General features: G+C 42.5%; 1 protein-coding gene and 1 long non-coding RNA gene across 2 annotated transcripts in view; one reads left to right on the top strand and one right to left on the bottom strand.

Annotated features, from left to right (window-relative positions):
- Positions 1-269: 269 nt before the first annotated feature.
- On the bottom strand, positions 270-12,122 carry LOC121493565. The gene is made up of 3 exons (XR_005988505.1): positions 11,686-12,122; positions 10,002-10,105; positions 270-670 (listed from the first exon to the last, which is right to left on the bottom strand). It is a non-coding gene; the product is annotated as an uncharacterized LOC121493565 (long non-coding RNA).
- Positions 12,123-14,363, top strand: part of MANBA (mannosidase beta) — a 114,221-nt gene continuing 111,980 nt past the window's right edge. The window contains exon 1 of the mRNA XM_041759555.1: positions 12,123-12,345. Within this exon, the coding sequence (XP_041615489.1) occupies positions 12,169-12,345 (177 nt within the window). The 5' untranslated portion in view covers positions 12,123-12,168. The remainder of the gene's footprint in view (positions 12,346-14,363) is intronic.

The following is a 14,363-nucleotide window of genomic DNA, read 5'->3' as shown; positions in this document are numbered from 1 at the left end:
GTGGCTTAGCGATAGATCATGTGTCTTTGGCTCAGGGTGTGATCCTGCGGTCCCAGGATCAAGTACTGCATCGGGCTCCCCGCAAGGAGACTGCATCTCTCCCTGCCTCTGTCTCTGCCTCTGTTTTTCTCTATGTCTATCAAAATAAATAAAATCTTAAAAAAAAAAAAAGACAAAAGGGGGGCATGTGATGTAATGAGAAGTGAGTATTATATAAGACTGATGAATCACTGAACTCTACCTCTGAAACTAATAATACACTATAACTAAATGAATTTAAATTAAAAAATTAACAAATAAAATGAACATAACGTTAAACTTTCTCAGTAGAGGGTATTGGAGGAATATTGCAGGAAAAAAAGGCTCTCCAGCAGTTCCTGGTGTGAAGTGGTAGTTGGCTGGTATGGGTCTGAAGACATTCAGTAAATTCCACATGCATACAACACATTTCATATATGACTTTGCAGCCTTGGCCAGGTGATCATCTTTTTGCAATCCCCTTGATATGGAAACCAACGTTCCTGTATGGCCTACACACAGCCTCTCGTGTCCTGGAGCATCGTACACCAGAACTTACTTCTACAAGCCTCTGTACAGCATATGCGCTTCCCACCTGTAGTCCAGGGGTCCACATAGAACTGCCACTCCTTCAGCAAGTAAAGTAGATTACCTGCAAAGAAACAACAAGTAGATCGACTTGAGCAAAAATGAAAGATTTCTCAATAAATCTTGGAAACAGAAGATAGTGGAATATTATCTTCAATGCACTGAGGAAAATAGCTACCACCGTAGAATATTATAACAAGAAAAAGACATTTTTTTTTTGAAAAAGATCTTTCAAGGATAAGAATGAATAACATGGATAAATGTGAGGAACATTACACAGAACAGGAACCTGACTAACCGTGGGACTGATTGGTTAGGCCTGGGTCCTGGGGATGTTAAGGCCCATGTGGGTTGCCATGCTGGGTTGTTTTGAGTCTATTGGGTTATGGACACTATAATTTCCCATTGACAGTTAACACTGGGCATGGATAAGAGATATTCCACTGACTCCCCAAGGTTCCAAACATAATCATCCCGGCATTCATTAAGCTGTAGCAACTCTAGCTTCACATGGTAATCAGAATTCATTACCCTAGCCAGTACATTAACTCTATTTTTTTACCTGTTTGTCCAATAGCATGAGGAACACAAAGTGACTCCAAAATATTAGTCGCAACTTCCAATTGGGTGGAACACTGTACCTGCCCCACCCCTGGAACCAAGACTTCTGACCTAACAGAGTCAACAGTTTCATGGACAGGAAACACAAATTCCATTAGTGAGTCACTGATAATGATGAAAGGAGAGGCAAAAGCTACTTCTACGTCTTGGTTCTTATACCTGAGTATTCTAGTTCTGGGGGACACAATCCCATATATCGGCCAGAGATCAGTATACATACTGCATCCTGAAGGAAATAGCCCCAACCTCACAAAATGCTGTCCTCTAGCTGACACCTATGCTAAAATTTCTACTATTTTGCTGTTTTTGTTTTATAAATTTATTTTTTATTGGTGTTCAATTCGCCAACATATAGAATAACACCCAGTGCTCATCCCGTCAAGTGCCCACCTCAGTGCCTGCCACCCAGTCACCCCCACCCCCCGCCCACCTCCCCTTCCACCACCCCTAGTTCGTTTCCCAGAGTTAGGAGTCTCTCATGTTCTGTCTCTTTCTGATATTTCCCACTCATTGTTTATTTTGTTTTGTTTTGGATGGCTGCTCCTGGGTAATAGGGTACTTGATAAAATCAGTGATTCTTAAGTTCATGAGCCCATCTTCACATTTTCTTTGACACCGAGTGGGTCTGTTTTCTAAGGCAATGTTGTAGTAATATGTCAAGAGAATGAATTCTATAACTCTGGGATGGTCCTAATGGAGACACTGCAGTCAGGAAAGGCAGAGCATTTTCAGAATATGTATTAATTCCAGTAAATCAATTTGATGGCCCCACTAAGGAGGAAGGGGTCCAGTGTAATCAGTCTGCCAACAGGTGGCTGGCTGGTACCATTATCTAGAACTCAGCATCTGTCTCTGCTGCTGGCTGGCTGGCTGGGCAACCAGCAAAGGCAGCAAGTAAGATCATCCTTGGTGAGAGAAATCCCATGTTGTTGGAGCCATGCTTGGCTTTCATCTTGGCTACTATTGTCACTTTCTTCAAGTGCTCAATGTCAAGTACTGGAATGGTGCACAGAGAGGCTGGTTAAAATCCATAGGACTGGGCTTTCTGTGTACTTGATTGTCAAGACCCTCCTCTGTGACACATGTTCTCTTGTGAGCATTAATGTGAGACACGACAAAACTGCATGTGTCGTGTCCACTCCTACAATGTCCATCCACATATTATCTACCCAGGCCTCCATGTCATCCATCTTCCACTCTCATTTCTTTTAAGCCCCCTCTTTTTAATTTTTTTTTAATTTTTATTTATTTATGATAGTCACAGAGAGAGAGAGAGAGAGAGAGAGAGAGGGGCAGAGACACAGGGGGAGGAAGAAGCAGGCTCCATGCACCGGGAGCCTGACGTGGGATTCGATCCCGGGTCTCCAGGATCGCGCCCTGGGCCAAAGGCAGGCGCCAAACCGCTACGCCACCCAGGGATCCCAAAGCCCCCTCTTTTTAAAAAAAGATCAAAAGATCTATTTATTTGAGAGAGAGAGAGAACGCACACAAGAGACAGCACAAGCAAGGGGAGGGCAGAGAGAGAGGGAGAGAAGCAGACTCACCACTGAGCACACAGCCAGACATGGGGCTCAATATCATGACCCAGGGATCATGGCAGGAGCTAAAATCAAGAGTCAGACACTCAACCAACTGAGCCACACAGGCACTCCTCTTTTAAGGTCCCTTTAAGGCCCCTACCAAATAAGACTTTTGGCTCTGCTCAGATGTTTGATATATAACTGTAGCTCAGGCTATCTCTCCTTTCACATAAAGTGAAAAATCAAACATAGGTCTCACAACTCGGTAAAATAAGATTTCCTTTTACCAATGTCATGCAGGGCCATTCTTGAATAGCGCTGTAATGTGGTTGGCGGCTATCCTTTTATGGGTAGTTCCAATATTGGAACCACCTACATGTGAATCAGGCTTCTGTCAATTGGTCATAAGGAACTCCCCAGGAGGTCATCAGTGCAGCAGAGATAAGTGACATGAAAGACTAGACCATCTATTCATACTTGAGTTCTCTGGGCTTTGCTTGAGTCTGAATATATCACTTTCTACATACAATGGGACATTTCTGCCTCTGCCCAGCTTTATGATTTGGTTGATTTGATAAACCGCAGTTCAGGCTGCATGGTCCTTTAATGTACCATGGTGAGATGTTTGATCTTTGCTAAGATCCAGTAGCATCCTGGGACCTATTTTTCAGAATAGTTCTTTATGGTGAAGTACCCAGCTTTGTTCCAGAATATAAGGACACCTGGCTGGCTCAGTGGTTGAGCACCTGCCTTTGGCCCAGGGCGTGATTCTGGAGTTCCAGGATCGAGTCCCACATCGGGCTCCCTGCACGGAGCCTGCTTCTCCCTCTGCCTGTTTCTCTGCCTCTGTGTGTGTGTGTGTCTCTCATGAATAAATAAATAAAATATTTGGGGGAAAAAAAAGGATATACACTATGACTCTTCAATTGGAGCTTGCTCCAAACTCATTTTCCTCCATGGAGAAATCTCCAGCACTATCAGATCTGTTGGATCACGTGATGTAAATATAATTTTTCAGGCCCAACCAAAGGCAATTACAAAGGCTTTGCCTGACAGGCCTTGTAGGAAAAAGCCATCCCCTCATACCAGATTTAGCATACAGCCAAAGTATCTCTAAAGGGAATCTCTAAAGGGAATTGCAGTGAAGGACTGATGTCCTTCTGGCTGTTCATGCTCTTCACATATTTACATCTCTCGCCCCAGTAACTTCATTCCTAGGTCTCTTTATCTGAGGTCTTGGGCAAAGGTCTTGTTCAGCTGACTCTGCTGATATCTCCTTATTGGTCAGGACAAGTGAGAAACCTTAAACACATTTATCCTTACTTAGACTCAGTACCCAGCAATTTTCTACTCCTAGCCCTTCCTCTCTCCACCCACCACTGCCCCTGTCCATAAAGCAACCAGAGCCTCAGCAGTGAGATAACCCACATATCTCTGCTGATCCACCTGACCTTCAACTGGTATGCCATTTCATGGAGGAAATGATGCAGGGAGAATTGGCATCTTCTCTGTTTTAGTCTTTTTTTTTTTAAAGATTTATTTATTTATTTATGATAGACAGGGGGAGAGAGAGAGAGAGAAGCAGAGACACAGGCAGAGGGAGAAGCAGGCTCCCTGCTGGAAGCCCGACACGGGACTTGATCCTGGGACTCCAGGATCGTGCCCTGGGCCAAAGGCGGGTGCCAAACTGCTGAGCCACCCAGGGATCCCCTAGTCTTTTGTTTATACTATCACAAGTAAGTGATTACAAGCTTCATTGTTACTTTCATTTTGGCTTCTCGTTGCTTTGATTGGTTGTTCCAACACCTGGCAGCTCAGTTCTCTCTCCCAATTCAACTGAGTTCCTGATAGGGTAATGTTCAATTTTGTTTGCCTTCTTCAATACTGTCTTAGTTATTCTGGGCCTTTTGCCTCTTTCTATAAACTTTAGATTCGGTTTGTCAAAATCCACAAAATAACTAGGTGGTATTTTAAGTGGGATTCCAATGAATCTATAGATCATGTTGGGAAGAACTGACTTCTTGACAACATTGAGTCTTCCTATCTGTGAACGTAGAGCATCTCTTCATTTATTTCATTCTTCCTTGATTGCTTTCATCAGAGTTTTGTAGGTTTCCATATAGATCTTATACATTTTTGCTAATTTATATTGGATGTTTCATTTTTGTAGTGCTAATATAGTGTTGTGTTTTTTATTTTAAATTCCAGTTGTTCATTGGTGATATATAGGAAAATAACAGGCTTTTTTATATTAATCTTGTATCCTGCAACCTTGCTATAAGTTGTATATTAGTCCCAGAGGTTTTGTAGTCGTTCTTTCAGATTTTCTACATAGATAATCATATCTTCCTTCACAATTTATACACTATTTACTTCCTTTTCTTTACTGCATTAGCTAAGACTATGATGCTGAAAGGGAGTGGTAACAGGGGATATTCATGCCTTATTCTTGATCTTAGCAAAAAAGATTCTAATTTCTCATCAGAAAATATAATGTTAGATGTAGTTTTTTTGTAGTGTTCCTTATCAAGTGGAGGAAGTTCCCCTCTCTTCCTAGTGTGCAGAGAATTTTTTTTTTGTCATGAATGGGTATTGGGTTTTGTCAAATGTTTTTCTGTATTTATTTATATAATCATGTAATATTTATTTTTTAGTTTGTTGTTGTGATGGATCACATTAATTTTTGAATATTGAATCAGCCTTGCATACCCAGTATAAATCTCACTTGGTCATGGTGTACAATTCTTTTTATATGTTGTTGGATTCAATTTGCAATTTTTTTTGTTAGGGATTATTCCATTTAAGCTCATCAGAGATACTGATATGAAGGTTTGTTTTTTTTTTCTCATACTATCTTTGTCTGGATTTGGTATTAGGGCAATGCTGGACTCATAAGGTGAGTTAAGGAGTATTCCCTCTGTTTTTACCTCCTGGAAAATATTATAGAGAACTGATGTAATTTCTTCCTTAAATGTTTGGTAGAATTCATCAGAGAATCCATCTGGGCCTGATGCCTTCTATTACTGAGATTTATTAATTTAATTCCTTAAATAGATAATGGTTTATTCAGATTGTACCCTACTCACTCCTGCATGAGTTTTGGCACATTTTGTCTTTCAAGGAATTTGTCTCTTTCATCTAGGTTATTGCATTTGTGGTCTGGAGTTAATCCTTTATTATCCTTTTAATGTTCGTGGGATCTATAGTGATATCATTTCTTCATTTCTGATATTAGTAATTTCTGTCTTCTGTCTTATTTTTTTTCTTAGCCTGGCAAGGGTCTTATTGATTTTTTTTTGAAGATTTAATTATTATTATTATTATTTTTAAAGATTTTATTTATTTATTCATGAAAGACAGAGAGAGAGAGAGAGCATGTGAAAGAGAGGCGGAGACACAAGCAGAGGGAGAAGCAGGCTCCATGCAAGGAGCCTGATATGGGACTCAATCCTGGGGCTCCAGGATCACATCCTGGGCTTAAGGGAGGCACTAAACCACTGAGCCACCCAGGGATTCCCTGAAGATTTAATTATTTTAGAGAGAGAGAGAGAGAGAAAGAGAGAGAGATGCAAATGGAGAGGGAGAGAAAGTGCCAAGCAGACTCCATGCTAAGCATGGAGCCTGACACAGGGCTCAATCCTATGACCTTGAATCATGACCTGAGCCTAAACCAAGAGTAATTCTCAACTGACCGAACCACCCCCAGGGCTTATTGATTTTATGGATCTTTTAAAAGAAACAGACTTTGGTTTTGTTGATTTCCTTTATTGATTTGCTATTTTCAATCTCATTGATCTCTCCTCTAATTTTTATTATTTCTTTACTTCTGCTTACTTTGGATTTAATTTGCACTTTTTCTAGCTTTCTCTTGTGGAGGTTTACATCATTGATTTTAGATCTTTCCTCTGGAATACAGGAATGTACACACTTTTTTTCACTGCATCTCACAAACTTTGAGTTGTATTTTCATTTTAATTTAGCTCAAAATATTTTTAAATTTCTCTTGAGTATTCGAGAATCCCTGCCTGGGTGGCTCAGCGGTTTAGCGCCTGCCTTCAGCCCAGGGTGTGATCCTGGAGTCCCGGGATCGAGTCCCACGTCGGGCTCCCTGTGTGGAGCCTGCTTCTCCCTCTGCCTCTCTCTCTCTCTCTCTGTGTGTGTGTCTTTCATGAATAAATAAAATTTTAAGAAAAAATTTCTCCTGAGTATTCATCTCTGATCTATGTGTTTTAAGAAGTATTTTGTTTAAACTCCCAGTATTTTGAGATTTTTCCAGTTATCTCTCTGTTATTGATTTCTACATTAATTCAATTGGTCTGAGAGTATACATTGTATGATGTCTATTATTTTAAATTTGTTAAAGTGTGTTATATGATTCAGAATGTGGTTTGTCCTGGAATGCTCCATGTGAACTTGAGTAGAATGTGAATCTGTTGTTTAAAAAAAAAAAAAGTGGTCTAAACATGTCAATTATACCCAGTTGAATGATAGTGTTGTTGAGTTCAAGTATGCTCTTACTGATTTTCTGCTGATACTGATAGATGGGTGTTGAAATCTCCAACTACATTTGTGGATACATTTTTTTCTCCTCCAGTTCTACTAGTTTGTGACTCACATATTTGGTCCTCTGTTGCTCTGTTGTTAAGCACATACACATTAAGGATTGTTATGTTTTCTTGAAGAATCAATTCCTTTGACGTTATTTACTTCCCTTCTTTATCCTGATTATTTTCTCTGCTCTGAAATCTGCTCAGTATGAAATTAATATAGCTATTCCAGCATTCTTCTGATTAGTATTAGCATAGTATGTGTTTCTCCATTCCTTTAATGTAAATCTGTCTTTGTATTTAATATAGGTGACTGTAGGCTGCATATGCTTGAGTTTATTGATAAACGCTGATAATCTCGTCTTTTAATTGGTATATTTAAACTACTGGCATTTAAAGTGATTATTGATATAATGGGATTAATAACTACCATGTTTGCTACTGTTTTTTATTTGTTGTTCTTGTTCTTTGGTTCTGTATTTGTCTTCCATTCTTTCCCTGACTTTTGTGGTTTTAAAGAGCATTTTATATGATTCCATTTTCTTTCTAGCATATGAATTATTATTTTTAAACTTTTTTTTAGTGGTTAACCAAGAGTTTGCAATATACCTTTTACAACTCCACTGTCAAAGTCCACATTCAAAACATATTATACTGCTTCAAGTGTTTTATAATAAAATATTCCTAGTTCCTCCCTCCTAGTACCTTGTGTCATTACTGTCAATCACTTTACTTATATATAAGCTAAAATCACCAAATACATTGTCACTGTTATTATTTTGACCAAATTATTATCTGTTAGATCAATTAAGAATAAGAAAAATAAAAGTTGTAATTTTGTCTTCACTTATTTCTTCTCTAATGCTCTACTTTTCTTTATGTAGATCTAAGTTTTGGCACCTATATCATTTGCTTTCTCTCTGATGAGCTTTTTATATTTCTTGTAAGGCAGGTATATTTGACAACATAGTCCCTCATTTTCTGTTTGTCTAAGAAAATCTTTATTTTTTTCTTCACTTCTAAAGGATAATTTAGCAGGGTACAGAATTCTAGTTTGGTGGGTTTTTTTTTCTTTCCTTCAACACTATACATTTCACTCTACCATCTTCTTGCTTGCATGGTGTTTGAAGAGAAATTGGATGTAAGTTTATTTTTATTCCTACATAGGTAGGGTGGGTTTTTTTCCTCTTGCTTCTTTCAAGATTTTTTCTTTATCTTTGGTTTTCTAAAGTTTGAAAATGATATGCCTAGTTGCATTTTGGGGGGTTTTTGTGGTTGTTGTTTCGTTATTTATTCTGATTGGAGTTCTCTGAGTTTTCTCAATCTGTAACTTGTCCTCTGATATTAATTTGGGGGAGATTCTCAGTTATTATTGTTTCAAATATTGCTTCTGCTCCTTTCTCTTTTTCTTCTCCTTCTGATACTCATATTGTTTGTTCCACCTTTTTAAGTTTTCCCACGGTCCTTTACTATTCTATTCCATTTTCCTCCAGTCTCTTTTCTTCACTTTTTGATTTGGGAAGTTTCTGTTGACATATCCTCAAGTTCAGAGATTTTTCTCTACTTCTATGTCCAGTTAATTAATGATCCTATTAAACACATTATTCATTTTTCTCCATGTTTTTGATTTCTAGTATTTCTGAGTCTTCCTTAGAATTTCTTTCTTAGACTCTCTGTGCTTACATTCTCCATTTGGTCTATCATGCTATTTATCCCATTAAAACCCTTAGCATATTAATCATACTTAGATAATCCTACATTCCTGCATATCTGAGTCTGGTCCTAGTACTTTCTCTTCCTATTTAAATTGTGTTTTTCGCACTGTAATTTTTTGTTGAAAGCCATACATGGTGTGCTGGGTGAAAGGAACTGTGGTAAATAAGACTTTAGTAATATGATGGGAGGATGTGAGGAGAGGAGAAGCTTTCTTTTTCTTTTTCTAAAGATTCTATCTATTTATTTTAGAGGTAGAGGAGGAGAGTTTAACTGTCTAGGGAGATACTTCTGGCCTATTGTCTCTAGCTTTGGGAATTAAGCAGACACTCTGAGTCATTTTTCTTTCCCTCATTATAATTTATGTAATTATCTCATGGGATTAGGACATCCTTGGCCTTGTTATACCTTGGTGTTCTAATGAGTTTACCAACTTCATATATTTAGAGCTGATGGAAGCATTGTCACATGGGCCAAAAAGCCCTCATTGGTCTTCTGTAGCAGGATGCTGACCCTGCACATCATTTAACTTCTAGAAGACTTATTTTTCTTTTTAAACCAGGAAACCATCATTTGATCTAAACAATTTGAATTCTGGAAAGAATCAAATGAGATGACCAAAATGGAATCCATTTATACAGTGTAAGGACTTGTGACTATTTTTAAAATTATGTTTCATGTTGTGACTTTAAATTACTTAAGTTGAGGGGATCCCTGGGTGGCTCAGTGGTTTAACACCTGCCTTTGGCCCAGGGCGTGATCCTGGAGACCTGGGATCAAGTCCCACATCGGGCTCCCTGCATGGAGCCTGCCTCTCCTTCTGCCTGCGTCTCTGCCTCTCTCTCTCTCTCTGTGTGTCTCTCATGAATAAATAAATAAAATCTTAAAAAAAAAATAAATTACTTGAGAATTTTTTGGCTAAAAATAAGATTTATTCTTCCTGGAGAATGGACAAAAAATTATCCTATAACAAAATGAAAATGCATCATGTTACCTGTGCCAGTCCAAACTTTAGGCAGAATAGTTATTAGGGGTTTGGTTTTCTCAAAGCAGTTCGATCTCAAGGTGAAGCAATCCAAGTCACGCCATGTTTGCTGTCTGGAATGCAAGGAGAAATGGTAAGTGTGTATTCTTATTTTTTTCTTAAAATATATTTTTAAAACTATTTCTTAATAGAACAACATAACATATCCAAATACATTTGCTGGGATCAATTTTCCTTTGAGTTGGCTTAATGGAATCTCTGAGATTTATGGAAAAAATTGCTTTGCCATGTCTTGCCATCATGTCTTGTCATTAGTTTTTTTTTTTTTTAATTTTTATTTATTTATGATAGTCACACACAGAGAGAGAGAGAGGCAGAGACACAGGCAGAGGGAGAAGCAGGCTCCATGCACCGGGAGCCCGATGTGGGATTCGATCCCGGGTCTCCAGGATCGCGCCCTGGGCCAAAGGCAGGCGCCAAACCGCTGCGCCACCCAGGGATCCCCTGTCATTAGTTTTGAACAGACCAGGGCTGACTATATAATGTACTGAATTATAGCATATTATTTGAATTGAGAGCTTTGTTCCTATCAAAAGTAAGAATGCTGCTGAAGTGAGGAAGGCTTTGAGGCAGCCAGAGCCTTTTCACTTGGGGATCAATAGGCTCTACTACAAGAAGACTAAGCCAGAATGGAGAATTTTGGTCCTGTCTGCCACCGTATATGATAGGCAAGTCACCTGACCCTTTGGACTCTGTTCCCCCAGCTGTAAAGCCAGAGGCTTGAACAGGATAATCCATAATGCCCCTAAAGCCAAGATGCTAGGCTTGTGAAAAATAAAGACTCTGAAAAAGGAAAATACCATCCTTTGTCTACAGATTTAAGCAATTCCAGGGTCACTATAAATAGCCAAAACAAAGTTCAGATTTGATAAGGGGAGAACTCTTCAAAGACTTCCCCCTAAATATGGAAATAAGGGAGATAACATCAGCACGGGAATAAATCTATGTTATGCTACGTGAAATTCCATGTCAACTTCCTAAGATCACTGTTACATCCTATTGCAAAATGGTCTTAAGTAGACCACGTGATGATGAAAGCCTGTGCTATTCCTCGGGTAACCCTGCATTGCCAGCCTTACACGTTCCCTCATTTTAGGCTTACAACAACGTGAGAAAAGCGTACCGACTACATTTTCGAGTTCAGGAAACTTTCCAGCTCGAGTCTCACAGTCAGTGACCGACAGAGGATTTTAAATTTGCCTGCGCATTTAGTGCAACGCTCTGGAACCTCCAGAAGCCTCCTCCGTAAGGCTTTTTAAAACAGTGTTAAACAGCGTCCACTGGGATCCCTGGGTGGTGCAGCGGTTTGGCGCCTGCCTTTGGCCCAGGGCGCGATCCTGGAGACCCGGGATCGAATCCCACGTCGGGCTCCCGGTGCATGGAGCCTGCCTGCTTCTCCCTCTGCCTGTGTCTCTGCCTCTCTCTATCTCTCTGTGACTATCATAAATAAATTAAAAACAAAAAAAAAAACAGCGTCCACTAACATTAACTAACGTGCTGTTTTTCTCTGGGCCAGGCCCTAGGTTGCACGCCCTACACGGGGTTTATCAGCCCTCACAATGACCCTACGAATCCGGTAACTGTAGTCGTTGCTTAGTCCTCGAAGGGAGGGAGGGTACTCTCGGACACCAACCTGTGGAGCTGGGAGGGGAGCTTAGCGCCGCCCGGCGCGTCCGCAGTCCCCGCAGGCGGAGGAGGGTCTGCGGACACCCGGGGGAAGGGAGATGGCGAGCCGCTCGGTGTTTCGGATCCTCGAAGCAGCGAGGAGCCTGGCTCTTGCTGCGTGCCATCATCCAGTCTGTCCTTGAGCCTCCCCAGGCTCTGAGCGCCACTTTGTGCCCAGGGATCTGAGTCCCAACTACCGCGCACAGAGCTCGGCCCCCGCCCCGTTCAGGCACCGGGGAAGCAGGAAGACGCGCGGAGAAGCGCGGGGACTGCAGGCGCCCGGGCCCAGGCAGGACCGCGCTCGGCCCACCCCCTGCAGCCTCGGGCTCCCCGCGGGGGCCGGGCCGGGGCGGGGCCCCGCCGCTCAGCTGACCTGGGGGCGGGGCCCGCGCGGGGAGCCCCGGAGCCGCCGCCCCTTCCCCGCGCGCAGGCAGCCGCGGCCGCCGTCGCGATGCGCTTGGGGCTGCTGCTCCTGCTGCCGCTGTGCGGCGCGGGCTCCCCCGCCTTGTCGCGCAGCCTCAGCTTGCGGGGAGGCTGGAGGATCCGCAGCGGGAACGGCTCGCTGGAGCTGCCGGGGGAGGTCCCCGGGTGCGTGCACAGCGCCCTGCGCCGGCGGGGCTTCATCCAGGTACAGTGCGCGGCCGCCCCGCCCGAACTCGCCCCCGCGCGCCCCTGGCGGTGACCGCCCCGCGGACGGCCTGGCCGCCCTGGAGCCGGAGGCCGGGCTCCTGGGTTTGGCCCGGACGCTCCGCTGGCGTCCTGCGGTCTGGCCCGGGGCCGTGCCGAGGCCGCGTAGCTGCAGTGGGCGGAGAGCACCCCGGGGTCCGCGCCTGGGGGGGGGGGCACGCAGGCTGGGACTTGAGCAGTCCTGGAAAGCGGAACTTGGTAGCGGCGCGCGGTGCTTCTACTTGCGGTTTTCCTACTGCCGTAGCTCTCCACCGAGGAGAGTCTAGCAAGGACTGTTAGTGACGGAGCCTGGGGCTTTGCTAAGTGTCAGCTGTAGTCCGGAATGTCTGCTCTTCTCTTTCGCGTGTAGACCCTCCGGGACTCAGGTTTGGGATTGATGCAGCACGGGCGGCGAGGACAGTGAGACGTGCAGGTGTACGGTTAGGAGAAGTGGTGCTGGCGTAACGGCGAAGTAATGTTTAAGGCTGATCGGGATGTGAAGAAAGATGACGGTTCCTCTCGAGGCACGTGGTCCGTGTGTGTGTGTGTGTGTGTGTGTGCGCGCGCGTGCATGTCTTAACAGATGCTCCAATTTATAGACTCCTTGTGGAGGACTGTTGCCGATTTGACTGCCTGTGTGCACAGGTTTGCAAACAGACTTTTCCACCTTCCACGGTTTCTGTGGTTACATCAGCTGCATGTGGCTTTCCCATTTTTTAATCGTTCTTGCCTGGGACAGGATATCCTTGGTACATTGTCCCAGCCCCCATAACAACCTTCAAGAGTAGATCTTATCTGCATTTTATGGATGACATGGGGTTATGGAGCCCAGAGTAGTTAGAGAATTTACCCAAGATCACCCAACCACTCAGTGGCAGAGGTGGAATTCTAGCCCAGGCTGGCCTGACTCCATTCCATAGTCTGGGTTTTCATCTGTCCTACCCTTACTGGTGTTTTGAAAGATTATGATATTCCTGTGCTCGACTCTGAGGAGTTTCTTTCACAGTTTACTTAAATGACGGGATCATCAACTAGGGTTTGGCAAAACTTCTGATTGTTTCACATTAGCTTTTTTCGAGAAATACTATCAGAAAGGAAGTGAATGCTGTAAATGACACTGACCATTGTCTAGTTCAGTTTTAAAAATAACTAATTCTCCAATTTAAGTATTTTGCCTACTTTTACTTAACAAACTACTTGTGACATAGGCCACAGCTGACCTGGGTACCTTGAGGCTTCCCTCACATAGCTTTGAGAATGCCTGTGTTTATTTTGCAGAGTCTCTCCTTGCCTCATTTTACTGAAAAATTAAGGGCTGTGAGATAATCAGTGACTTTAGCAAATCAAATGGTTATTCCATGTTACAAGGCTACATATTAAGAAACAGTGTTTGGAGGGCACCTGAGTGGCTCAGTCAGTTAAGCATCTGCCTTCCACTCAGGTCATGGTCCTGGGGTCTTGAGATAGAGCTCCCTGTCGGGCTCCCTGCTCCTCCCCCTCTGCCTGCCACTCTCCCTGCTTGTGCTCTCTCTGTCTCTCTCTGGGTCAAATAAATAAATAAATAAATAAATAAATAAAATCTTAAAAAAAAAAAGCAACAGTGTTTTATTATTAGCTTATGAAAAGGAGGTTGCTCAGAGTATGAAATAACTGACTTTTCCTCATGGAAATAATTTACAATGTTTTGTTAAATATGTTCAGAAATTCTCAGAAAAACGTAAAGTTCAGTAAGGTGGAAGTGGGTTTTAAATGGTAGTGGGTGAGAGGTCAGGGAGGCTTTTGGGGATTGGGGAACTCCAAGCCTAATCATCAGCGACATCAGAATTATTACTGAGTGATATGCTACCGTTATTCCACCTACTTTATTACAACATCCCTTTTTGGTGTTGGCCTCCCTACAGTTTAGAGCAGACACTGGCCCCAGTACTGTGTATGAGAACTTGAAACATATCTTGCCAAAGTTATTTACTTATTTATTCA

The sequence above is a fragment of the Vulpes lagopus genome, chromosome 6, assembly GCF_018345385.1.
Source record: "Vulpes lagopus strain Blue_001 chromosome 6, ASM1834538v1, whole genome shotgun sequence".
NCBI lineage: Eukaryota > Metazoa > Chordata > Mammalia > Carnivora > Canidae > Vulpes > Vulpes lagopus.
The sequence above is the reverse complement of the archived record's forward strand: the minus strand, read 5'-3'. Positions and strand labels throughout refer to the sequence as shown.